At 47.9% G+C, this 26,710-nt stretch overlaps 1 protein-coding gene across 4 annotated transcripts in view; it reads left to right on the forward strand.

The window, feature by feature from the left end:
* PXYLP1 (2-phosphoxylose phosphatase 1) overlaps positions 1-25,621 on the forward strand; it is a 53,824-nt gene extending 28,203 nt beyond the window's left edge. For 3 of the 4 annotated variants that reach the window (XM_087824964.1, XM_087824965.1, XM_016209858.2), the window contains 4 exons: positions 9,620-9,778; positions 10,476-10,602; positions 18,294-18,433; positions 23,152-25,621. In XM_087824964.1, coding sequence (XP_087681090.1) covers positions 9,620-9,778; positions 10,476-10,602; positions 18,294-18,433; positions 23,152-24,089 — 1,364 coding nt within the window. In that variant the 3' untranslated portion in view covers positions 24,090-25,621. The remainder of the gene's footprint in view (positions 1-9,619; positions 9,779-10,475; positions 10,603-18,293; positions 18,434-23,151) is intronic. The other variant, XR_015715709.1, reaches the window with a different exon arrangement.
* The last annotated feature ends 1,089 nt before the right edge of the window (positions 25,622-26,710 follow it).

Here is a 26,710-nt window from a genome sequence, read left to right on the forward strand (position 1 = left end):
TAATAACTTGCTCTATGCTAATAGCCTTTAATGAAAGTCTTTCATTTTGTATTTTTGAGTCCTTGATGTTTTGAGTTTTGAAATAGGGAAATTCTGAAATTCCTGATATTTAAATTGTGGAAGGGAGCAAGTAGGTGTAAATATCTTTAGTTATTGCAGTTAAAATGAGCACAAGGGGGAAAATAACACCTCAAATTGAGGGGCTCCTTAAGCGCAGCAGAGAAAGGCCATTGGGATGCAAAGACTAGGGAACGGTTAGTTGTTTTTCTTTTTTCTGCTCATTTGTAATCATCCATTTTCCTGCTTTGACACAGCCTTTCCTTGGCGCTTATTTTATGCTCATTTCACTGTGTTAAAACCAGCATTCCCAAAATGGCAGCAGGACAGGAGCAGGCCAGCTCTGGAGTCCTGGCCCTGGGTTTGAATGGTACTCTGCCTCTTGGCAGCTGTGTGCCTTTGGGGAAGCTTTACCTCCTGGAGCCACTATTTCTTCTGTAAAATGGAGTGAATTGTTGTTGTAATTGTGGTTGTTGCTTTGCAAGACTGGTGTGAGAACAGAGACCTTGTGGGAAATCCCTTGGCTCTGGAAGCCTAATCAGCATAAAACTTTTAAGCAACAGTAGAGTTCTGGGAAATGCACCATCCTCAGAAACCAGGGCTCTTGCTGTTCCCAAGGCTGCCAAGGCCCATGTTACTTTAGCTGGCGGGGGGGGGGGGGGGGGGGGGGAGGGGGGGCTTTTGAAACACATCAGACATTTATTTGTTTTTTATCAGAGTTCATTGGCCATGGTAGGGGTTAACCAGGCAGAAGAGGGCAAGATTGCCCTGCAGATGTGAAAGCCCCAGGGTTGTCTCCAGTATCTGAAGAGCCCTTTCTGCAGGAGAAGTCCGGCCTATTCTGTGTGACCATGGAGACACATTTCAGTCAAGCGTCAGTGTCACGCAGAGATGGAACAGGTGGTGTGCCACCTCTGGAGCATCAGTCTGTGAAGAGCAGACTATTAGGCACGTCCTTGCACCTGATCCCATTTAAAGTCTCTTCAGACTCTGAGGTTTTGTGATTTTTATGTTGATTCAGTGTCATGAGCATGCACAGCTTTGTCCTTCGGCAAAGGTTCTTTGAGTTTGCACTGTTTGCTAGGCCCTGGGCTGGGAGGTTAATCTCTCCAGGCCTGCAGGAGCTCTCTGTCTGGTGGAGAGTCAGGAACACAGTGTGCAACGTGCTAGGACAGGTAAGAGGCGGCAACGTGAGGACACGAGACAGAGCATGGACTCTGGAGCCCGACTACCTGGATCGAGTCCCTGTCCTCTACTTGCCAGCTACGTAGCACATTATTTCCCCTCTCCATGCCTCAGTTTCCTCATCTGTAAAGTGAGGATAATGAGAGTTCCTATTTCATAGGGTCGGTAAAGATTAAGTAAACTGACATGTATGAAACACGTAGAATAGTGCCTGGCACATAGTAGTCACTATGTGCATGTTTGTTAAATAAAGTGAATTAGAGAGAATTTATGGCACGATGATATGGAAGATAGAGGACAAGAAGCTGATCCAACCTGGGAGGCTCTAAGGAAGTTCATCTGAGCTTCGTCCTTGAGGGATGAGTAGGAATTGGCCAAGAAGGAAGCTGGGAAGGGCATTCCTGGCTGGTGGAGGTGGGAATGCAAAGGCAGAGTGAGAGAAGGATGGGGCTAGTCACCTGCGTGTAGCTGTGAAAGTGGACAAAGGCCAGGGCCACCTCCAACACCACATTGTATCTTGAAGGTGCAGGGAGCCGCTGAAGCACGGAAGACACCACCAGATTTGTGTCTTAGGAAGACCACAGTTCGGTACAGCGTTTGCCAAAGCGTGGTCCCCTGAGCACCTTGATCAGAGTGGCCCAGAAGCTTGTTAGGATGAATGCTCGGGGAAAAAAAGAGAGAGCACAGTTTGAATCCCTCACTACAGACTTGGAATCTTGGTGTGAGTGGGACCCAGAAATCTGCATTTTTAATAATCCCCCTGGGTGAGTCTAATGAACACTAATTTGGGTGCTACTGTCGGTGGGTGGGTGATACTGGAGGCTACTTGGAGGCGTGTAGGAGTCTCACTCAAGTAGTTCAGTGGACGCTTCCGTCACCCATCTGTTCATGCATTCGTTCTCATAATCTCATGTCCATCTGGGATATGTGTGCCAGAGGCTGAAGGAAATGCCCAGGACATAGACTGGAAGTCACCATGCAGGGCTGATGGCTCCCTGGATCTGGAAGGGGAGGCCTCGGGAGAGCACTCAGAGCAAGAGAAGCAGGACAAGGGCCAGACAGCTGGAGGAGCTGGGGCAGAGCAGGAGGGAGAGCTCAGGGGAATCAGTGGGGTACATTGGGGTCACCAGAGGTACCAAAGGCCCAAGTGGGTGGGGTGTGAATGGGTGTGGTTTCCTGCCAGAGGGTGGATTTCAGGGGCTGAGCCTAAGAGACACCCTGTTTGGGGACTTGGTATCCACAGTTTATGAAGCCGTGGCTTGGGGAGACCAGGTCTCCCAGGAGCATGTGGAAACTGCTCCAGACCGACAGCCTGTAGGTTTGTTTTGTTTGGCCCAACCTGTGTTTTCACATTTTAAAATTTATTTACCAATGTTTTAAGACTCGACAATTTCACATAAACTTCCAACCCCTCTTTTAAAAACCAGGCTGTCCAACAAGCTGAGGCCCACAGTCCCTGAGCAGGTGGGTGGGGATGCCCCTTTAGGGACAGTGTGAGCTCTCTCTTCCTCCACAGTCCCCACCCTCTGAGCCCTGTCAGCTCTGGATTTTGTGCCCGGTGGTGCAGATGGAGGGAAAAGAGGAAATCTGGGCAGACAGAGAAAGAGAGGCCATAAAGGAGACAGAACAACAGCAGAGAGGTGGGGCCCTGAGCCAAGGGAGGCAGGCAAGTACCCTAAGTTCTCAGGTGGGCAGCTGAGGAGCCCCAGCTTACCCAGCTGTGTGCGTGCGTGTGTGTGTGTGTGTGTGTGTGTGTGCTCGCGCGCCTTTGTGTAGTCAGCCGTATTGATAAGAAGGGGAATCTCCCATTTAGAGAAGAGGAAACTAGCAGGGTTAGTTAGAAAGTGTTAGTAAAAGTTGTCAATGAATTAAGGAGAATATCTGCAGATCACCAAGGCTATATGAAGAGAGACAAATTAGGAGAGAAAGCTCCAGGATGTGTTTACATGGCAGTAACCACTGAGTGGGTGAGCCAAGGACACATGGGAGTCTGCCCAGGTGGAGTTGCATCACTAAGCTAACTAGCTCGGGACCCCCCTCCTTGTTGTCTAGGCAATAAAGCTCCTGTTCCAAGCTGATGACATTTTAAAAAGAGAGAGAGAGAAAGTCCATCTTAGAGTAAATTAAGTGGTAATGGAAGGTGGAGGAGCCCTGTGATCTTGACAGCAGCCCCACCTTGAGGGAAGGGTTTGGATGGGGCTGTTCGTGAAATTTATCAGGAATGAGGGCTTGAGGGCAGTACCTTTTTTTTTTTTTTAAATTTTTTATTGGTTTCGAGTGTACAGCTTGGTGGTTAGGCAAACAGATACTTTACATAGCATTCCCCTCTAAATTTCCAGTACCCCAACTGGCACTATGCATAGTTATCGCAGTATTATTAACTATATTTCCTATGCTTTGCTTACTGCCCTGTGACTATTTTTTTTTTAAAGATTTTTAATTGATTTTTAGGGAGAGAGGAAGTGAGAGGGAGAGAGAGAAAAAAGCATCGTTGTTGGCTGCCTCTTATGTGCCCCGCACTGGGGATCAAGCCTGCAGCCTGGGTATGTGCGCTCACCAAGAATCCAACAGGCAACCCCTTGGTGCCCGGGATGATGCCCAACAGACCCACACTGGCTAGGGCTCCCCATGACTGTTTTATAACTACCAATTTGTGCCTCTTAGTCCCTTCACTTCTTTCATCCAGTGTCCCAACCTCTCTCCCCTCTGGCAACCACCAGCTTTCTCTCTGTATCTATGAATCTGTTATAACTTTGTTTGTTCATTTATTTTGTTCTTTAAATTCCACATATAAGCAGAATAATATGGTAGTGTCTCTGTCTGACTTATTTCACTTAGCATAGTACCCTCTAGGTCCATCTATCCATCGCGAATGGGAAGGTTTCATTTTTTATGGCCGAGTAATATTTCATTACATATATTTACCACAGCGTTTTCATCCATGAAGGCAGAATCTGAATCGTGAAGAAGAGGGCAAAGTCAGGGGTGCAACAGAGAGAGCTCTGGGGCCTCTCACCATCCTCCCCGCCATTGCGGCCACAGCTCACACCTTACTGGGGCCCAGGAGAGCCAGGCTGCCCCAGGGCAGGAAGGATGGGGAGTCAGCCATGATGTGTGGGTCCTCTTTCTGATTTTTCTGGTTCAGGCTTCAGCATCACCTGTTGCCCTTCCTGCCTCCCTTTCTTGTTTCCCTATGTCATCTGAGGGGCTGGACCCCGATGGCCAGAGCTCTGTCTTTCCCCAGCCCCAGGTATTGACGGGAGAGTGGGCCACCTGGTCTTCACAATCTCAAATACCTGAGGGTGCATGTCCCTCCCTCAGCCGCTTTGTCTCTTTCACTGAAGTGGCTCCCCACGATCTCCCACCCGCCTGACCCCTCCTCCTTTTGACCCTTTTCACAGAAGGCAGATGACTGACCAGCCTTCCTCGGTTTGGTGGCCTCAATGGGGTGCAGATCTTTGAGACACAGGAAACTTATTTGTTCCTTTCTGGGGAGGGGAAACAGTGTCTTTGGAATAGTGACTGTCACCATTCCCACCAAAGGAGGGACAGAAGTGCTGGTTTAACCTCTGGCAGGACATCAGCCACACATGCACACTAAAATGTTTACTGTGGGTTTCTCTGGCTGGTAAGATTAGGGATGATTTTCACTTCTTTTTATACCATAGTATTGAATGGCTATTTTAGGATGAACACATTTATATGACTTGTAAAGATCCCTTTTCATTTTGAAAAATGAAAAACCTCTTCTCAAGGATATTGGAATTGAACACCTTTTTCCAGGTACATTTGGTTCTTAGTGTGAACCCACAGATGCCTGTATTGTCTCCTGTGGTTTCAGGGTCCTTTGGATCCCTAGAAATCAAATTCAAAAGCTTACATATGCAGTCCTCTTTCAGGGGTGAGGATCAGTAGCTTTTATCAGATTCTCAAAAGCGAGACAGAGGGGATCTAGACCCTGAGATAGTTAAGGAGGCAGAGATTCTTTCCACAGTTTTTTTTTGTTTTTTTGTTTTTTGGTGGGGGTGCTGTTCTGGACTCTGCAAGGTCTAGTTTCTGTCATGATTTGGAGTCCTTGGTGCTTGCATCATGTAACCCAAAGGACCCTGTTAGGTCAAGGCCAGTTGTCAGTGACCCCAGAGGAGTGTGAGGTTGCCTGGCCCCCTGAGAGGCTGAATGTGGGCTCAGGCCACAGCGGGACCCCTGCCCCTGTACTCTGGCAATCCTGTGGGCTTGGGTGTCAGTGGCAGATATCAGAGGGAGGGGTGGGGCAGGGAGGAGATAAGAGCTTGGGAACAGCCTGGGGCAGGAGCTGAGCCCCCAACCCTGTTACTCATCCCTCTTGTGGTTTCCTGGCTCTCTGAATGGGACCAGCCTTATCACTGGCACCAAAATCACTTACTAGATTCTTGCCTGACAGTGGTTCACCATGAGGCAACAAGAGTGAGGATGAAGAATGGCTGAGAATGAGGACAGCCTGGCCAGTGTAGCTCAGTTGTTTGGGCGCCATCCTGTGCACCAGAAAGTCGCAGGTTCAATTCTTGTTCAGGACACACGCCCAGGTTGTGGGCTTGATCCCCAGTAGGGGGCGTGAAGGAGGCAGCCAATTAATAACTCTCATCAATGTTTTTATTTTTCTCTCCCTCTCCCTTCCTCTCTCTGAAGTCAATTTTTAAAAAACATATTAAAATAACAAACAAACAGTGAGGATAACAAGAAAGTGGTGTCGTATTGTGGCCCAAAGTGGGTAGACCAAAAAGGGAACCATGGATCCAGCTGATCCCTCTTGTCTGTGTAAAACCACGTCTCTCAACGTGTACAGATGGGGACGTGATTTTTCACATTTTTCCTGTAAGCATGATTTCTACCCCTGCCTTTAAAAAAAAATGTCTGAAGGCAAATACCGAAACTGTGGGCTCTGGTGCTGTGGTTCTGGTTTATATTTGAGAATTACACACACGTTTTTATATTCGGTGCACGGTAGAGGCAGATTGGGCATTTAAGGCAACTTAGTGGATTGAAGAGCACCGAGGGAATTGTGGGAATTGCCTGTTAGAACAAATCATTATTCCTTGGCAGGCCAGTGATGGAGAGAAAATTGAAGAGCCCCTGGATTACTGGGGGGGAGAAATCAGAGAAATCAGATGACAACACTAGTGCTCATTTTACAGATGAAGGAAATGATGCAGAGCGAAGCAGGAATGCTTGCGGGAGGTCCTGCAGCTAGGAAGTAACTGAGCCAGCGCTTGATCCCAGGTCTTTGTGACTCTGACCCCCAGCCCCACGCTGCCTTCCTGCATTCAGAACCATGGACAGCTATGGCACAGGGGTGACAAGACAGATTTTAATGGGCCCTGGAAAAGAGGAGTCCCAGGGAAGAGGTGACTGCAAACCCCTAGGGAGGCGACCAGCCCAGGGCTGAGGTCCCACCAAGGGAGAGGCAAGCCCTGGAGCCAGGAAGATAAAAAGCAGATGGTGGGGCCCCACATTGGTCCCATGAGGTTCTTTGCTGGTGCAGTCAGTGGTATGACTTGGGGGCCAGCTGAGCCCAGAGTGATGAGCCAGCGCATTAGCCCAATCATGCTTGCCTTCACTGGACACCTATGGATCACCAGCACCTAACTTTAACCTGCCATGGAGTCTGTGTAAGCAGACGATGGGCTGACTAAACAACATGAGCAGGTACAGCGGCAGGCAGCTTGAGGCATGGATGGCAGGAATTGGGTTTGGAGGCCGCCTAACCCCCTGTAAAACCGACTCTTCCATGGGGGAAGCCTCTCTTACCTGGAAGGAGCCTCTATTGGCACAGTTGGCTAGTGTCAGGTCCCCTTCCCTGGAGCAGCCAGCAGGGCAAGAACAGGGTCCTGGAGGAGCAGCATGACAACCCCACCACACTATGAGGTTGGCCTGGGGGAGGAGCCACTCCGCAGGAGGAAAGGCACCTCCGCGGCGGGGGCCTCCGTGGTGCTCTGTCAAAGTCAGTTCTGAGGCACTTGTAAAGGGCTTGCATACAGCAGGCTCTTAAGGCTAGAGCTGGTGGAAGGAGGCCAGGTGTGCAGCTAGCTTGTTGTCCTCTGCCCTGGCAGACCCTGACATGGGGAGGTGAGCTAGAGACCATGGGCCCTGGCTCGGTGCCCTGGAGGAAAGGCGCTGACCCATCTCTGTACAAGTCTAAAGGACTCCCAGCTAATGAGCTGGCTGTAGACACCCGGTTATAACGTTACCTGCCGACCCTGTGGATCACTGAGTTTGGGGAAGTAACTAAGGTGGCCTGAGGCCTAAGGCCAGATGGAGGCTTGTGGGCTAGGGGCCTGTGCCGGTAAGTTACAATCTGACCCTGACCTGGCATCCTTTCTCTCCTTTTCTCTATTCCCTGGTGACCATCAATCCAATAAAATAAAATTAAAATTAAAAGAAGCAAATCATCATTAGATGAAACACCTTCCAGATGTGTTCATAGTGCTGGATCCTGAGCCAAGACTTGTTGATAGGTCAGCTTTTGCCCAAGGCTGTTACTGGCTATTCTCTCGAGCTGACTTCCCAGTGTTTCCTTTATACCCTAGTCTGTACCGCACCATCCCTGGACCTGTGCCCCCAAACCAGCAGCCAGGGCGTGCGGAGGCACTGTGACTAAGAAGGCCATTTCCCTCGCAAGGGTCATATGCTTCCTGCTCCCCTTTTTTATTATTTAATATCTTACCACCCTCCCCAACTAGATTGTAAGCCTCGGGAGGGCAGAGACCTTATTCTTATCCTCTGAAGAATTCCCAGCAGATGCTCAATAAGTGTTGGATGGGTGGATGAAAGCTGCATAAATATCAGGCCCAGGAGGTTAGCAGGCCTGGGCTTACAGGCTGTGGGACCCCAGGCCAGCCCCTTGACCTCCCTCTGCCTGATGTCCATTGCCTGGCTGATGTCCACTCTTCCTATGATGGAATCGGAAGCTGGCAGAAGTAGTTCTGGCCAGTTTGGCTTGTGTGCTAGTCAGAGCTACAGGAGTGTTTGCTAACGATGCACATGGATTCATCCTTGTGCACTGGGAAAGGTGGGAGTGGGCAGAGAGGGGAGGGGGCCTGTGGGAAACAGCTCCTGATTATTTACTCGTGATTCTAAGAAGTGTACTCATTGCTTTTACGAGTGAGGGAGCCCAAGGAACTGCTTTAGAGGTAATGCTCTCAGCCATTTCTTTGACGTTGACATCCCATTGGCATCTTTATACAAGAAGATTGTAGATATGCCGACGGAATGAAAGTAATTGTAGATGAGATGAGCAGGTAAAGCAGCTGCAAATGAGAGACTCATATGTACAGGTGGCTCATGGAAATCTGCTTGGAAATCACACCACGGAGAAATTGCATGCCTATTGGTACTGAGTTAATTATCAATAAAGACATCTCCTATTCTGTTATTCAGGTTGGCCATGGTGGTTCAGTGGTCCCAGAGCCTTACCTAGATTCATGGGTTTTTTTACACCTACATAGTGAAACTCGTTATTCATTGATTTGCCTGCCTACTGTCTCTTCTGATGCCCCCACGGTCCCTTTTGCTTGCCTGATGACATCTGAGCTGTTGTCATCTGCTTGGGTTCAGCCCTCATTGCCCCACAGAGTGGCTGGAGGAGCTGAGGACCTGGGCAAGGTTGGCCAGGAGAAGCAGTGTCCTGGAGCCCCAGGCCCTGGCCTGGGAGAGCTAATGCGGCAGGCGTCGCAGCAGCCGGGGCAGGGGCAGCCTTCAGCTCGGGGTCTGCTCCTTTGGGCTCCCTGCACGTCAGCCCTGGTGGGGCTAACTGGTCCAGGCTTCCAAGGGTGTCTTGAGCCAGCTTTTTGCCCACGCTGCACAACCCTTCTTTCCTCTTCCCCGTGTAGCCAGCTTCATTTCAGCCTTCCAGGCCTAGCATGGGTGTTTTCTTAAGGAAGCTGCTTGACGGTCCCCACCCCAGGCTGCTCAGGTAACCCCTCCCTCAGTGCTCTCATGTGAGAATTCAAGGAGTATTTCACCCAAAGCATGGGGCACAGTGCCTGGCTCAGAGCATCAGCTCAACAAGCATGTGTTAGGAAGGAGGTCATCAGTTTGAATGAAGTTAGTGTGTAAGTTATTCCTTCACCACCATGAGTGAGGCCCCTTTCTGTGGGGTGGCCCACTGGTGTTACATAATTATTAGTGAGGAGAGGACCCTGGCATCAGGAAAGAGGCAAGGCACAGCGGGGGCTCAAGAAACAGTTCCTGGAGGGGAAGCTGACTTCTTGCTACACTAAAGTCTATGCTGAGGGAAAGGATAGTTACTCAAGGTGAAATCCAGCCACATTCTGTGCCCCTCCAGCTGGCCCAGTGTCCCCTGTGACTGTGTGTGTCGTGACCTGCTTAACTTTCCTTGCAGTCCACCTGATCCCGATGTCGATAGCTAAGAATGGAGTGAGTAGCAAGAGTCGAAAGAGAATCATGCCCGACCCCGTGACGGAGCCCCCTGGGACGGACCCGGTGTACGAAGCTCTCTTGTACTGCAACATCCCCAGTGTGGCCGAGCGCAGCATGGAAGGTAGGCCTGCCTGCGCTGCCCAGCTTGGTACCGGGATGGACACCCCTCTGGGGACTGGTCCTTCCTCAAGCAGCTCAGGTGGTGGTGAGGAGCTCCCGGGCCCGGGTGCAATTCCTGCGCCTGCCACTAAGCTGTGTCCTTGAATGAGTTCCCTAGTCTCAGCTTCCTCCCCTCTAAGGCATCACCCCCAGCTGTTCCAAGTAGGCTCCCTGGGGGCTTAGGATGTTCTGCTGGTGCCTTGCAGGAAAGGTGTGGGGAAATATGATTTCTGCATTGAATTTTGCTTTTCTTAGAGTGTATCAAAGAATGATGTTGAATCTGTTTGTGCCCTGCCTTGTTCATGAGAGATTTGAAGCAGAAGTCATGTGCCCAGTATTTCTGCGGGCCTTCCCTAGTCTGTGGATGTGAGTGAAGCCACAGGAATATTCCTGGCCACACTTCACTGGCCTCCAGCCTCCAGCCACACCCCAAGAGCCTCCCCAGTACTTCTCATGTTCCCCAGAACATACCAGCCCTCTCATGTTCCTCTGCCCTGCCTGAGGGCCTATTCAGAGGCCCCCCACCCCCACCTCTAGCACGGCACCCTTCCACCAGCTACCCCTCCTCACTTCTGTGACGTGAAAAGGATTGATACTTACTGGTGATAGCAATACAATGTCTCTGTCTGTCTCTCTTTCTGTCCGTCTGTCTCTTGCAGGTCACGCTCCACATCATTTTAAGTTGGTCTCAGTACATGTGTTCATTCGACATGGGGACAGATACCCACTGTATGTCATTCCCAAAACCAAACGACCAGAAATTGACTGCACTCTAGTGGCTAACAGGTAAATTACACTTTCTCTAAAAGTTCCTTTCAAGAATGTTATCTCTGCCCTAGTTAAAATGCTGACGAGACTGACAGGATGCGAGAATGACAGGATGCGGAGTGACTTATCACCGAGTGAGTACTGTTGGCCAGGAGTCTGATCTTCAGAATAATCCTGCATGTAAATGCCATTACACAGTTGAGAAAAACAGAGGCCCAGAGAGGTGAGGACACCTGTGTGAGACCACACAGCAGATAAAGCCCAACCCTGCTGTTCCTCAGTTTGAGAAAGGCTGGGACTTGGTGCATTGAGCACTGGGTTAGGAGTCCTCAGACCTGGCTTGGCTGTTCCATTCAGGGCAACAGGTAAGTTCCTTAGTCTCTCTGAGCCTCAGTCTTCTGTCTCTGAAATGGGGATGACGATGCTGATGCTGGAATAAGTGAGATGAGAGAGGAAGGTGAATACTATCGTTTATTTGCAAAGCCATATAAATGGAAGTTACTACTTCAAATATCTACAGAAGGAGAGACAGCCTGCTCTTGGTTGAGAGCCCTTAGGATGAAAAATAATTGAAAAGAGTGGAAATGGTGCATATGGAAAGGGCATGGCTATAAAATTGGAGGCACAGTTAGCAATAAAAATGATGGGCCAGGCCTCAGCAAACGTGTCTGGGACACATAACACCCCAGGCAGAATTTGCTGAATGAGGCGAGGAGACAGGGAAGTGCTCAGTGGGGAAGACATCATTTTGATGGAAAGCTTCTGGGTGCCAGCCTGCCCCAGGCAGGTCCAGCCTGGTGGAACCACAGACCACCGCCCTGCAGCCAGGGCTGCTCTTTCAAAGTGGACCGCAGTGTGAACCTGGGAGTTTCAGGTTAACTCTTTGAATCTCGGAGAAGATGAAGTGAACCATCTTTGGTAAAAACATCATGGAATACTGTGTGACTATAGACTTTCATACATTGTTTCACTTCCTGCTTGAGGTCATGATGCTAGCAATCTGGGTATTTGTGTTTTCTTTTCTATGTTCAGCAAGCATGGAGGCATGTCCTAGTGTGCCTGGGTTGGAATACACCCTGGTGGAGTCCAGCCTGTGTCAGGATGCCATGCAGACACTAGCTTTCTTCCTCCAGTCTCTAGCCATCTGTGCCAGCCTTCCCGTTGGGATCCTCTGCCCCTGCCATGCCCACTTCTTGCTAGCCCCCTTCGCAGCTGCCATTTGGCTTGCTTCCCCCATGCCTGCTCGGCCCACTCCTACAACTCCTCCGAGGCCCCCAGAGATGCTGGCCCCTCTAGGAAACCTCTTCCTGTGTACGAGGATGGGTCCTCTGCTTGTATCAGGCACTGCAAACTGAAAAGGAAGACATATGGAAAGGGTCTTGGAACAAAATATTTAATGATCAGACCTTAACTGGACTGAGGACTAGGACAGGGGTGGAGGTCACTTGCTGTGCTGGGTATTAACTCTTTAGTTTCTGGATCATGGGGATCGGCTGGAGCACCCAGGGTGGCAGGAGGGCAGAGGGCACAGGGTGGGGTGCAGGCAGGACAGCATAGGGAAGTGGTTTTGCTCAATTGGGCACAGCAGAGTTTCTATGTGTTAACAACTGGCACAGTCCTACCTTTGCACGCTGGCTGGATACTCACCCTTTGAACAGCTCTGGCACAGCTAGGCTACTAGACCTGTGAGCTGGCCGGACCCAGGACAGCCTCCAGGGCTTCCTAGACAGTACTCTGCTTCATCCCTGGCTACCTGCAGCTTCTAGTCCTCTTTCTGTATCTGGACTTCAAATTCTTAGAAGTGAGAATTTGAGAGACTAAGATCAGACCAGGGGTCTGCCCTCAGACCAGTCAGCTGTTGCTAGAAGGTCCCTGGGCATTCAAAGCCTCTGGGGGCCACCCTGGTTGTTCCCAGAAAAAGGGCACATTGGGCAGGGCCACCTGGCAGCCTGCAGCCCCCCACCCCACCCCCCGTGCACCCTGGTACTTTTCAGCTTGCCTTCCCAGCATGATTGTCTCTGCCCTCCCCACGCTGCCAGCTTCTCCGGGCATTGGGTCTTACTCCTTCCTGTATCACCCATGCCCAGCTCGAGCCTGGCACATGATAGTTATTGGACATGGTTGGTTGCAGAATGAGTTCAGGACCTAAGTGAGAATCCCAGTCATAATTGTCTATCATGTGCTCCTATCATGTGATCTTGTCAGACTTAAGTCTCGGCATGGAATCCTCTGAGGTCATTGTACCTGTTTGATGTAGGGAAGATCATTTCACCTCTCTGAGCCTCATACCTATTCTACAACCTGGGGATAGTGATTTCTCCCTTCTCACGTCCTTGTGAAGTCTGACTAAGGTGGGAGAGTGAAGCCCTGAGCCTGCTCCATATGAAGAGCTCGATAAGGAGGTGACATTTCACTTACCACAGCAGCCTGGAGGTCTCCTGAGGCCTAGCCTCTTTCCCCCTGAGTGGCCATGGTCGTGAAGCTGGAACAGGTCCCAGGGCTTCTCGCCCTGTCAGCGATGGCAGCACCCACGGGTGGGGCCGTTTCTGGAGCTCCCATTGAGGGCACATTTCTGGAGACCGGCTGCCCTAGCTGCCTCTGCCTTCATTTTCCCTGGCCTCGATCTTGTGGCCTAGTTTTATTTTATCAAACGTTCTGTATTTTTAGGATCTACTTTAAGTCCTTTGTAGAAAGTGGGTGGGGCATGCATGTTTAATTAGTTAATGTCATTTAACTAATTCCACCTTTAAAAACAGTAAATGTTGACCTGTCATTTGTAAGAATGGGCAGACTCCCAGCTATTTTAATCCATTTCAGGCCTCTGGGACTTTGGGATCACGGTCACCAGCAGTGCCTGCCCCCTCCCCAGGTGCTAGTTGAGCTTCACAAATTATTCATTTCTCTGGCCTCCTAAAGGGCAGTGAGTCCTGGAGTGTGGCCGTCACTTTAGTCTAGTGGAAGGGGATGTCTGGGCCGTGCAATGAGCTGAAGAAGAGGAGCCAGATGTCCATGCAGGCTGGTTGCCCCAGTGCTTCCCTTCACAGTGACACATTGCATGGCTTCCAGAGTCTTTGTAGTGGAAGCTGCATCCTGAATGCCATGTGCCTTGTCACAAAGATGCTCTTTTTACCCTTAGAGGACTATGTTTAGCCATTAGTAAGGTTATTAGCCATTGACAAGCAGTGTTTAGTAAATGCTTTTACTTTTTTGCATTTGTGAATATGAATTGTATACTCTTCTCTACATCCAAAGAGGAAAAGAACATTGATAAATCAGTATTTATTCAATAAATTTTATTTTTAAATGCATGTCACGTGCCAGGAACTGTCACATGTACCTGGCTCACGTACCAGGAAGTGGCATGTGAGCAGGCACCTAAATGAAGAGGAGGAGCCGGCCCTGTGAGGATCCGGAGGAAGAGGGTTCCAGATGGAGGGAACAGCAAGTGCAGAGGCCTGAGGCCAGGAGAGCTGGGCATGTATGGGTAACAAGAAGACTAGTAGATAGCTGGACTGGAGGAGTGAAGGGGAGAGTGGGTTCCTAAGGATTCGCAGAAGGTAACTGCCCTCAGCGGACCTAGTCACCTTTTGAGAGACAGAGCTGGTGCCTGGCCCACGGTAAGTCCCCAGTAGATGGCAGCCAGCACAGGTTAGCAGCCGCGACAGTATTAGAGACTGAAGTGGAAGAAAAGTGGAAGTAGTTCTGGCAGCATATTTGGAGGCGTGAGCCAGAGGAGGGGCACCTGACTCAGCTGGGGGCAGGGAGGGGAGGTGGAATGGTAGATCAGGGAAGGCCACCAAGAGAAAGTGACCTAACAGGTGTGCAGGAATAAGTCAGGTAGCAGCTGATGATAAACAGTACCTGGGGCGGTGAGACCTACCTGTGCAAAGGTGTGAGGAGGTGGACAGTTTGAGCGTGGAGTGGAGAGGTGGGTAGGGACTGGGTCATCTGATGCTTTGAATGTCCGGCCATGGGCTTCAGTGGAATCACAGGGCCTATGGATTGAGGGAAAAGCCGAAAACAGAGTCCCGGGAAATGCCAACCTGTAATGGCACAGAGAGAAAGGAGGGTCCCGAGAGGAGGTGGCGAAGTTGCGTCCGGGGAAGGAGGCAGGAGGAGGTTCTGAGACTGGAGAGTTGCAGGAAGCAGGGAGGAGGCTGGCGGTCACATCAAGTAAAGCAGAAGTGTCCAGAAAGCTGAAGGCTGAGGAAAGTATATTGAGTTTATCTTTTCAGAATTTCATTTTACTAGTATTATAACATAATAAGTTATTTAATTAGCCTAAACTCTATAAATCTGTGATATGAACTCATTCGAGTTTTCAGACATGTAAGCTTTTTTGAATTGTTTTCTGATAACAGTGTCACTGGTCTTCTGTCTCTTGTCTGCTTGTCGTAATGTCCTGTGCAGAAGTCAGTAATTGCTCAGGTTATTGCTGGAACGCAATAAATCTTCTAGTGGGTGTGTAGATTAGCCTCGGGGTTCTGTCTCGAGCTTTGTGGCGTATATAGGTATGAACAGTGCATATAGAAATGTAAATGAGAACGCCAGAGTGAGTGGTTTGAAGGCTTAAAATAGCACTTTTGATTCTTTGAATTGTCAATGTTAAAGCAGATTTCCAATGAGGCTACAATAGCATGAATTTTTCCTGAAGAAAATTTACTGTCACATATGTAATCATTTCTGTGTTAGGGTGCCAAGAATGCATTGCCTTGAATAGCAAAGAAACCTGTTGCTTCTTTGTGTGAAGATCTGAGATAAATGTTCCAGGTCTAGGACTAGGCTCCTTCTGGTCATTCAAGGCTCCGGGTTCCTTCCATGTGTTGTTCTCCCCATGTCTAGGGATGTCTGCATGACGAACCTGGTCCCTGCCAGGCCTGAACAGTGGCCACAGGGAAGGAAGAGAGTGTGAAGGGGACAGGCAGTAATCGAAAGCCTGAACCCAGAAAGTACACACATCCTTCCACTCCATTGGTGAACACTGAGTCACATGGCTGTCCCTGACCACTAGGACTTCAGAAATGGGATCTAAACAAGTTCCCAAGAAGAGAATAGATTTTAGAGTGCAACTAAAAGAAAAGCCAGAGCCAGACAGTAGTTAAAGCAATAAAAACAGATTTTATTCAGGAACTAATGCAGTAGGGGAAAGGAGATCTCAGTATAGAACTGGGCTCAATTCCAAATACAGCATGGACATGTGAGGATCTATAGCCAAGGAGTAAAGTGGGGGTTAGTGAATGGAAGATTACTAGGAGGTGACATCAGGGGTGAGGGGGTAGTTCTGGCTAAGTCGCCTTGACAGGATTCTTGCTAAAGAATCAGCCCAGAGTGAGCAGAGACCCCCTGGGGATGAGGTATTTGATCAGATATCAAGACTGGGAGATTCTAGCTGGTTAAACCAACTTAGCAGGATTTTTGCTAAAACTGGGAGATACAAAGACAGGTATAAGTCCAGAGGTTAAGGACTGATTAGAAAGAGAGTTCAGAGGAGACTCACTAAAGTTTGGTCAAAGAGAGGCTTTGTCACAATTAGCAGTCTCACCCTCAATGGCCTTTTTAAAAAATATTTCCATCAAAATCTGAACATTTTAATAAATACTTGGAACTTGCCACATTCATTGCTATGGATTACGGCAGATTTGGACTTTTCCCAAAGCATCCAAGGAGGGGGCACTTCCCAGGTGAATTCATTCACATGCCTTTTTGGAGTATCTGCCATGTCCCCTCTCGGCTCCCGGATAAAGCTGTGGACTAGGCAGGCAGGACTTGGTCATTCAGATCCAGAACAGGCGACCCGGGTTACCCAGTTCTCTTCCTGTTAAAAAGATCCAGCCATTGTTTTCTCTCCCATAAGTGAAGTTTTCCTTCTGTGAATCTTCATCTTGTCCGACCAAAAACAAGTTTCCATGAACACAATTAGAAACAAACACATCATTAAGCACTCAGATTCCCTGAAAACCCGGGACATCTCAGCAAACACTTTCAGTCGTGAAATTTGTTTCTAAAATTGGCAGCAACCTGATCCCCCGACATCACCAACCTGAAAGAGTGGCCCAGAGCAGCACATCTGACTCCTGTTGATGCGTAACCGTTGCTTATGTGCATTCATATTGGCAGCCTCATTATTATCAGTTGAAAATTTTATTTCCCAGTTTGCAAATATTTATGTATTTTAGCCTCAGGAAAAATAGCTTACCCTGCAGCACTCCAGGGTGAGTTATCAGATTATACTGTATGACACAATTAGCATTCTCTAATTCTAAAACCTATTTTTTAAAAGATAGATTTTTTTTTTAGCTTTGTGGTTTTGAAAGATATTAAACCTATTTCGACAGCCATTTTTAAAGCATTGTCAATGTTAATTGGGCTTTCAGACAGCAGGAATCTGCCATTAGAACAATTTCTCTTTGCTTCTTTTCATGCTGATTAGGTTTAGCGGGGAGCTGTTCTATCTATCCACTTCTGTTCAGCTGGAAAATGTATATATATTCATAGGCTATTTCACTATTCAAAGAAAAGGTGTAAATATTCATAAGTCATCTCATTATTCAGAGAAAGTGTGTACATATTCATAGGTCATTTCATTATTCAGAGAAAATATGTATGTATTCATGGGTCATTTCATTATTCAGGGAACTTGTATATTAGTGACTAGAAAGATAAATTAAATCTTGATTTACCACATGTACTCCATGGCAGAAGTATAAAAAAAGTCAGATCTCATAAACATACTGGGGTTTTTTTGCTCCTTGTGACCCCCATGAAATTACATATTGTATGTGCAAAATACACAATGAACTATAGAGAGCTGTAGAGGTCTTGGTTATCTTAATCAGTTAAGTTTCTTCAAAAGAGACTCTCCAGAGGTCAGGTAAGGTAAGGATTAAGGGTTACCCAGGTAAAGGTTGGGGCAGGTTTTCTAGGAGCAAGAGGCAGCATATGGAAAGTCTTGGAAGCGTGAAAGACAAGGTGTGGGAGGGGAACAGAAGTCGGTTGGTGCGCTGCATGTTTCCAAGAGCACAGCATTAGAATAGAGGGAGCTGGGGAGCCCTGAGCCTCAACGTTGATGAAGTGGGACCAGGCACACGTGGCTCCTTCCAGAAGGTAGCAATGTGGAAGTGTAGTGATGAGTCGGGGTTGCCATTTAAGATCTCTCTGGCAGTGGAGAACACAGATTAGAGGGGCAAGATTAGATTGCAGGTAGTCCAGAGAGGAACTTGTGTCATCCAGACGGAAGCTGTCTGAGCCAGAACCCTGCTAGTGGCTGCAGGGATGCAGGAGAGAAGTGTGAAGCCCCTGAAGGACACATCTGCAGGATTGGGAGTCAGGTGTGTAGGGGCAGGGGAGGGACAAATCAAGGACTGCCAGCCTAGGCATGATTGTCTGGTGAGGGTCAGTGGCCTCCTGGAGAGGGAGACTGGAGGAGCACAGGTTGGGAACCGGGTGGTGCAGTGCAAAGCCGACTCCCAGAGTGACAAACACTGCAGCAGAGGAGAGGAGCTCAGGCTGGCCTTTCAGAGTGGGGGTTGCTGTGTATAGGGGTCAGTGGTTGAGTGATAACAATATTGGAATTTAAGAGTGATTGAGTGATTACCTATTGTAGGGGAGAAAGGGCAAACCACACTTGAGACTTTGTTTGCTGAAGTTGGAAACCCTTGCAGATTGCTTTGGAGCACGCTGACCTCTAAATCTCTGTGTTGTCTCTTTAGGAAACCATATCACCCGAAACTGGAAGCTTTCGTTAGTCACATGTCCAAAGGATCTGGAGCCTCTTTCGAAAGCCCCTTACACTCCCTGCCTCTTTTCCCCAATCACCCGCTCTGTGAGATGGGAGAGCTCACACAGACAGGTACGTGTGACAGCCATTCGCTCACCTGTTCTCCCCCACTTCCATTTGGCACACATTTCAAGCCAGTACTCCTGGGCAAGACGCTGTGGGCCCACGGGGTAAATACGGACTGGTACCTCAAGCAGCTCTGAGTCTACCAACATAGCTAATTAAATGTCTGATTTCTAAAAATTAAAAAACAAAACAAAACATTTTTGTTATTACGAAAGCAATGTATATTCATGGAAGAGAAATTAGGAAATACAGTTAAGCAAAAGGAAAAATAACACCCCTAATCCCAACAAAGAAATCAGTTCTCATGCTTTCTGTGTTCATGCATGTGCTCCCATTTGTGCGCACACGCATACATGCCTGCACACGCACACACGCACACAGTGGTACTTACTAAACACACTATTTTGTTACCCACTTTTTCACTTAGTATATTGTGATCACCTTTCCCTATTCATCAACACCACCGTTTCTGATGGCTACATATTGTTCCACTTTGGATGGGCCATAATTTATACAATTCATCCCATGTTCTTAGATACTTCAAGCAAGTCACCTGATGAGTTTCAATGGGCCAGGCCTCAGGGGGAAGCACATGGCAGATCCCTACTGAGCGAGGAGTCTGTTTGGTCAAGTGTGTTCCCCACAGAAGGCCATCTTTTCCTCAGCGGCCCTATTTGTGTCGTAGTACAGCCAGTTCGTAGGGTAGGTTGGTGAGTTAATTATGGGGTCACCTGTGTTGGGAAGAGAAAGAACTGGTGGACCCTCAAGAGGTCCCAGTTTCCTACTTCTTCAGTCTGGGACCACAAAGCACCTTTGCTTGGTCAGCAGCCTTGGGAAGCATCGGGAGGACCCGTTGGCCATGCTCTGTTTCCTTGTTCCACCGGCATCGTAGGACCTCAGCTTTGATGGAAGGAAAGCCCCTGTCCTATAGTTGGCCCTGTTGGGTTTCACCATGTTTTGAAAGCCATTATTACTGAGGAGAATGACAGTGAGTGACAGAGTGGGGCAAGCTGGAAGCTCTGGAGGGCCAGCCTTAAGTGAGGAGTTTTGTCCAAAGCTTCTGATAGTTAGTACCACATACACAACTTCTGCACTGGTTTAAAACAGGAGTGCTCGTCCTACCAGATCCAGCACCCCTTTTATTAACAAGTTAAGGCGCTCCCTTAACTATCCTGAAGTGAAATTCAAATATAATCTTTCTAGATACATAATTAAAAATTATATCAGGTACCCTAACTATACGATAAAGGAGGAAAATAGGAAACAAATTTATTATAGAATTCTTTGTACCTCGGTATAAATGCTTGCACACACCCACACTAGAAAATGGAATGACACAATCAGTTGCTTATACATAAATGTAGTTTGGGGACTGTGACAGCTACCAATACAGACTGACTGAGGGATGTGGAATGGTGACTTTAATAAGTGTCGGAACATGTTGTTTGGTTTTTGTTTTTTTACAAGTTCTGATCGAAACAAAATATACATGTTCCTCGATTAATGTCACATTTCTGGGAAATTCACTGGATGTTAATGTTATGCAAAAATGACTGTGTTTATAGATTTTTAAAAAGCAGGTTCTAGGCTATTTAAATGGATTTTTTGCATGTGGAAATGTCTTATGGTATATTCAGAAGTTATATGGGACTGAGAACATTTCCTTGTGAAGACTGTCCAGCCCTCTGGCCACCACCCACTGGGTGTCAGAAACATTATTTCCGCTATTACTGTGACAGTACAACCTCCAAACCCTCTCTGCGGGCAGAACCCTACTTGCTGAGAACCACTGCTTAGACTCCAGTTGCAAGTAACAGAAACCAACGCAGGCCAAAAGGGGACGTTTATTGTAAGGATTCACAGTGACTCATAGACTGTAAGGGCAAGAATATGACCAGGCCTCCAGAGACTGGAGCTAAGAATGGAAAAGCTACCTGTCACTGCCTCTGGTTTTTCTGTGTCTGTGATAGTCCTAGCCACACCCACAGATGGACTGGCAAGTCCAGATTCTTGAAAGAGAGAATCTGATGGGGTCCTTGAAGGTCAGTGCCATCATCTGGTTCAGAGGGCAGGGTGACTGTGCATGGAGAGTGGGGGTTAGCCTCTGGATCCAGGGCCTGTTCCCTGAGAAGGGTGGGCTCTGTGTGTATAGGGGGGCTCACACACTTAGAGACAATCATCCATTCTCACCTTTCTCCTTACTGATTTATTATCATCATCATATTCTAAATCAATATTACTCTAAAAATTATTTTTGCAGTATTGTTTGCTCCCATTCCCTTATTCTCTTTTAATGGCCAATTCTGTCTTCTATTTTAAATTTTGTTTTAAAAACCTAGTGTTATAACAATCACTCATAGCTGGCACTCTTTGGCAGCGCACAGTGACTGGATAAGAACAGATTGCTCATTGGTGCCTGCTCTGTTCAAGATGCTCTGGCAGCTGTTGAGTGTAGGGGAGGGCGGAGGCCGGGTAAGATGCTCCCCTGCCTGTCCTAATAGGTCCCTCAGCTGCAGTGGGACCACACACATGGAGACCATTAACTGCACTGCTGCAAGCTGCAGGGTCTTATGGAATAAACACAGTCTTTGGAGTAGACAGACCTGTAAAATGGGGCTAATATCTTCCCAACCGGGCTGGTGGTGAATTAAATTCCACAGCATGTGAAAAGTGCCTAGCACAGTGCTAGGCTCAGCGAACACTGATGTCCCAGAGGTCCAGCAGCATACGGGAACAGGAAGGAATTGTTCCTTTGACCTGGGGAGGAAGAAGGAAGACCCTACAGAGAAGGCAGAATTGGGGCCAGGCGCTGGAGGAGGGTTTCTCTGGGCAGAGGAAGGAGAAGGAATGGAACAGAGTAGGGAATAACAGGCTGTGTTTGGAGAGTATAAGAAGCCTTAAATGGCTAGAACATAGTATTTCTGCATGAAAATGTAGGAAGAAGGTGTTGTGAGAAGGGACTAAGAGCACAAGGTTGCGGTGAGATGGGGGGCTCGAGTTCTGCTCCTTCTCAGCTGTGAATGGCTCAGGACCTCAGTTTCCTCATCTGGAAAATGGGGAGAATAACGTGCCTTTTTTGTTGGGTTTTTGTGAGGATTAAGGGGAAAGCTCTGGCCCGCAGTAAGCACTCCACCTTTAATATATGTAGCTAAGAATATAAGGGAGGCCCAGAGGTGAACCAAGGCCAGGGGCAGATTCTTAATGTCTGTCACTCGTGGTTTGCCTCATTTTACGAATCATTTTGAAAACACTAAGGCTTGTCCCAGCCCCGATCTCTGAGGGGCTTCTGCTCTCAATCAATACTCTTTATTCAGAGTAGGACAACCTTAGTGGGGGCTTTCTGAGCTATTCCCCTTCCGGGTCCAGCAGTGCCCTGCCTCATGCATTTCAGCCTTAAGTTGTCTCATCTTTGCCGTGGAGCTTTTCAAACCATTTGGGCATCTGAATAAATGATGTTACTGGTCGCAGGCCCTATGTATGGTTTCCACTCAGAGAATACATATTTGTTACTGAAACTGCATCCAGTTGGCTGGCAGGTGAGCTTGCTTTTATCTTGGGTTGCCTTTTCTTGCTTGAAGATAAGGCTTTTTTAATTTTTTCAAGACAGTGTATTACTGTACTATGGTTCAACACTAAAACAACTAAAAGGTAAACTTGAAATTCCTGCTCCTACCCATGTTCCATCCATCCCATTTCTGTGCCCCCATCATTCCCAGGTAACCGCTGAGATCATTTTCTTATGCATCCTTCCAAAGTTTTTTCATGCAAAACACAGGCAATTGCAAATATACATTCTTATTTCCTCCTCATTTTCATTTATTGATTTGAGGGGGAAGAGAGAGAGAGACCGATGTGAGAGAGAAACATTGACCAGTTGTCTCCTGTATGCGCCCCGACCAGGGAATGAACCCACAACCTAGGTATGTGCCCTGACCAGGAATCTAACCCTCAGCCGTTTGGTGTATGGGACAACGCTCCGACTAATTGAGCCACCTGGCCAGGGCCCCCATTTTTATTTAAAAGGAGCATAAAAACATACTGTCCTGCACTTTGCCTGGGTATCTGGGAGATCATTCCACATTCGTACAGAGAGTGTCCTTATGGACGAGCCGGCAAAGCCCCAGCAGAAAGTACCTAGAAGGTTAGCAGAGAGCCTTCGGTTGGGAAAGCCGGGAGGATGGGGTGAAGGAGGGAACTTCCCAGCCCTGAGAGGACTCAGCAGCCAGCATGCAGCTTTTTCTCTTTACCTGAGTTACCTGAGTTCTCCCTGCACACTGAGGAATGTCATGTCCCTGGGCAGAAGGACAACGCCCTCCTTAGGCCTGTGACAATTATAGCCTGGGCACCTACCCACAGGGTGATTCCTACCCTTTGAGGCCTGCCAGTCACAGAGCCTCCCCCAGGGAAGGGCAGGTCAAGAGGGAGGTATTAAGGCCGGTGGTCATTGTGCTCCCCAGAAAGGCCTTGGGTCCCGAGGACAGGGCCCACTCTGCTCATCCCTGCTACACCGTGGATGAGTAAGTTTACCCAGACAGCACCCCGAGGTGCTCCCTAGGCAAGCTGACATGAGCCCATTCTCGCAGCTGCCGCCCAGTGGGCAGCAGGCTCGATCACACTATCTCACACTGACCTGAGGTGCTGCGGAGCTGGGCACTGACTCAGCTTCCTTGTGCTCTTCCCTGGCTGAGCTGGTGGTCAGGACAGCTTGTGTTGCTCTGTTTCAGGAGTCGTTCAGCATTTGCAGAATGGCCAGCTGCTGAGGGACATCTACCTAAAGAAACACAAACTCCTGCCCAGTGACTGGTCCACAGACCAGCTGTACTTAGAGACCACTGGGAAAAGCCGGACGCTGCAAAGTGGGCTGGCCCTGCTTTATGGCTTCCTCCCGGACTTTGACTGGAAGAAGATTTATTTCAGGCACCAGCCCAGTGCCCTGTTCTGCTCCGGAAACTGCTATTGCCCGGTGAGAAACCAATATCTGGAAAAGGAGCAGCGTCGGCAGTACCTCTTACGCTTGAAGAACAGCCAGCTGGAGAGGACCTACGGGGAGATGGCCAAGATCGTGGACGTCCCCACCAAGCAACTGCGAGCTGCCAACCCCATAGACTCCATGCTCTGTCACTTCTGCCACAACGTCAGCTTCCCTTGCACCAGAAATGGCTGCATTGACATGGAGCACTTCAAGGTGATCAAGACGCACCAGATAGAGGACGAGAGGGAGCGGCGGGAGAAGAAACTGTACCTGGGCTATGCGCTCCTGGGCGCCCACCCCATCCTGAATCAGACCATCGGCCGCATGCAGCGAGCCGCCGAGGGCAGGAAAGAAGAGATCTTTGCCCTCTATTCTGCTCACGACGTCACTCTGTCACCAGTTCTCAGTGCCTTGGGCCTGACGGAAGCCAGGTTCCCGAGGTTTGCAGCCAGGTTGATCTTTGAGCTCTGGCAAGACAGAGAGAAGCCCAGGGAGCATTCCGTCCGGATTCTGTACAATGGTGTCGATGTCACATTCCACACCTCCTTTTGCCAGGACCACCACAAGCGTTCTCACAAGCCTATGTGTCCCCTTGAAAACTTAGTCCACTTTGTCAGAAGGGACATGTTTGTGGCCCTGGGAAGTAGTAGTACTAATTATTATGATGTGTGTCACCGCGAAGTATTCTAAAAGTTACACAGTCCAGCACTGACAGAATCTCTGCCAACGCCAAGGGATGGGAAAGGTACGCTTCTAGTTCTAGCCTTTGCTAAGGGTACAAGATTATTGGTTTTCCTGGCTAGAAATTGTGCTTGGGAGCCACACAGATGGTTTCGGTTGAACAATGAGGACATTGTTCAATTTGGGGGCTGTGTGAGTTACTTGATACACAAATGGCCAATTCATAGAAAAAGGAAGGTACTTTATCATAGCCAGACTTTGCTTACAGTGCTAGAATATTTTCATACTCAGAGTTGCCAACCCAAGTGTGTGTCCTTTTGGCCTGCCATGGTACTGTACAATGGAGCCAGCCAACCTCCGCCCACATTCTCTCAACCTGGGACCATCTTACCTTGTCCTAGTTCAATGAAAAATTTCCCCAAGTGATTTCTGTAAAATGGGGCTTGGCAAACTTTTTCTGTACAGAGCCAGATAGTAAATAGCTTAGACTGTGTGCACCAAGAGGCCACATACAGTCTCTGTCACAGCTATTCGGTTTCACTCTTGTCACATGAAAGCAACCACAGACAGTACGTAAAATGTGCACAGGTCTCACAAAACAGGCTGTGGGTCAGGCTTGGCCCCCAGGCTGTAGTTTGCTGCCCCCTGATCTGAAATACAGGCTTCACTACAGTTGCACTCTCAACACTTTGAGAACCAGTTGGGTACCAAGAATTATTCAGTGGTGCCTCCAGTCACTTCTGCTGGAAACACCGAATTTGGTCTGTATCTGACGTTGTAACAAAACAAAGGGAAATACACATTGAATCAGAAGGACTCACAGAAACATTATTAGAATAATACTTGATGTTCATGATGATTGTGGTGTAAGTTTTAAGGATGTTTTAAACATTTGTCTGCTGCAATCTATTTGCTGTATATGCTGAAATTTTTGTATTCCATTTAGTATTTTTATAGTCTAGGAAAATATTTTCTGAGACCCGTTTTAGATGTCCTCTTATTCCTGTGTAATATTCAATTTCCTATGCCTGGTTGGTGTTTAGAAGGGAGCCAGAGGCGGAATTCAGGCACCTTCTTCCAATAAAGCGAATTACGGCTCATTTCCTTGGACAAGCTGTAGAACTGGATCAACTTTTAAACCCTTTTCGTGACTTTCAGAAGGTAAATTCTAACTGATTTTTAAGTACGTTTTGGGAAGAAGTTTGTTACTAGATAATTAAATAATCTTTATAAGGCATTTTATATATTAGAAGCAATTGTCATTAAATCTGTGGTTTCTGAACTTGCGGTGCTAGTTCTGTGCGGAGGGATGTGACGTGCAAGTGAGGTTCCCCAGTGTCATTGTATTCCCACGCTTTCTCTTCGTTTTTACCCAGTGCTGCATTTAAGTACATCTGTTTCTGTTAATAAATGTTGATGAATACTTGTACGTACCACTAATGGCTTATACCTATAAGTCATTCTAGTTCTTTTCAAGTGAGTGCCAATGTTTTTTAAATGTATCCTTTTTTGTATAAATAAAAATGTTTTAAATTAGAAAACTCTACAGTACATGTGGGGAGGGGTGGGCCAGGCCCCGTGGCCTGCTATGGCCAGCGGCAGGCTGCACTGGGCCCAGCCGGGACCAGGGAAAGGGACCTGCTTCCTTCTCTCACTGGGCCAGGAGGACATGTCACAGCTGGTGGCCTAGGACTAGGTTAAAATTTGTATCATAGCTGCTTCTATTATTGCTGCCCAGTTGTGTTGTCTCTCAAGTATTTAAAGCCTAAATAGGTTGTTGTGGTTTTTTAGCTCTCACAATAGTTGAGTTAGAGCTGCTAAACACAGCTTGAAGAAAATAAAAGTGAATCAGAAGACATTTTTAAAATTAATTTGCAACATCTGTTGGTAAAGGTAAATATTTTGGATAAGAGCGCACATTAAAAGTGTTGTAGACACAGGTTTTTGCCTCTGTGATGAGAAAAACAACTTTTGAGGAAAACAGCTTTGTTTTTCTGAATTGTTGCCAAGGCATTTTATAGTATGACAGCCCTGCTCACACCCAGAGTCCTGACATTTAGGTAAGAACTTGAGTTTAGGATGCCCATCATATGTTCCCCCTTTACTTTTCCAGGGCACCTTTTAAAATAACCACTTAGAGTTAAGCCTGCAAAAAGTTAGTGACCTTCACTCCAGCCACCTTATAAGTAACAGGTGCTTGCTCACTGCTCTCCGTCTCCTGCTCGCTCGTGATCTGGGTGGAGGACTGCCATTCCCCCAGCTTAGTTGCATCCCCCTAACTGGGATTTGTAAGTAATAAATATTGTGACTACTTCCTTTGTGTGGATGTATTGAAACTGCGCCTTCAATCAAAATGACCCCGTGGGTGGGTTTCACTTCCCCAAAGCGGGAGCTCGGATGCCGAGGGAGCTCCCTGCTGCCTCCGTGTGGGTGGCTTCTGCTTCCTCATTCGACAGGTCATAATCTGCATGTTTGTTTTTCCCCCAGATTTTTAAAATTGTATTTTTAAATTACAGTTGACATACAATATTATACTAGTTTCAGGTATACAACATAGTGATTAGATATTTATATATTATTCTTAATATACCAGCTCCAGCTTCTCAACACAGCCTCCCAAGACATTGGGT

This window comes from Miniopterus natalensis, chromosome 15, assembly GCF_054644295.1.
Source record: "Miniopterus natalensis isolate mMinNat1 chromosome 15, mMinNat1.hap1, whole genome shotgun sequence".
Taxonomy (NCBI): domain Eukaryota; kingdom Metazoa; phylum Chordata; class Mammalia; order Chiroptera; family Miniopteridae; genus Miniopterus; species Miniopterus natalensis.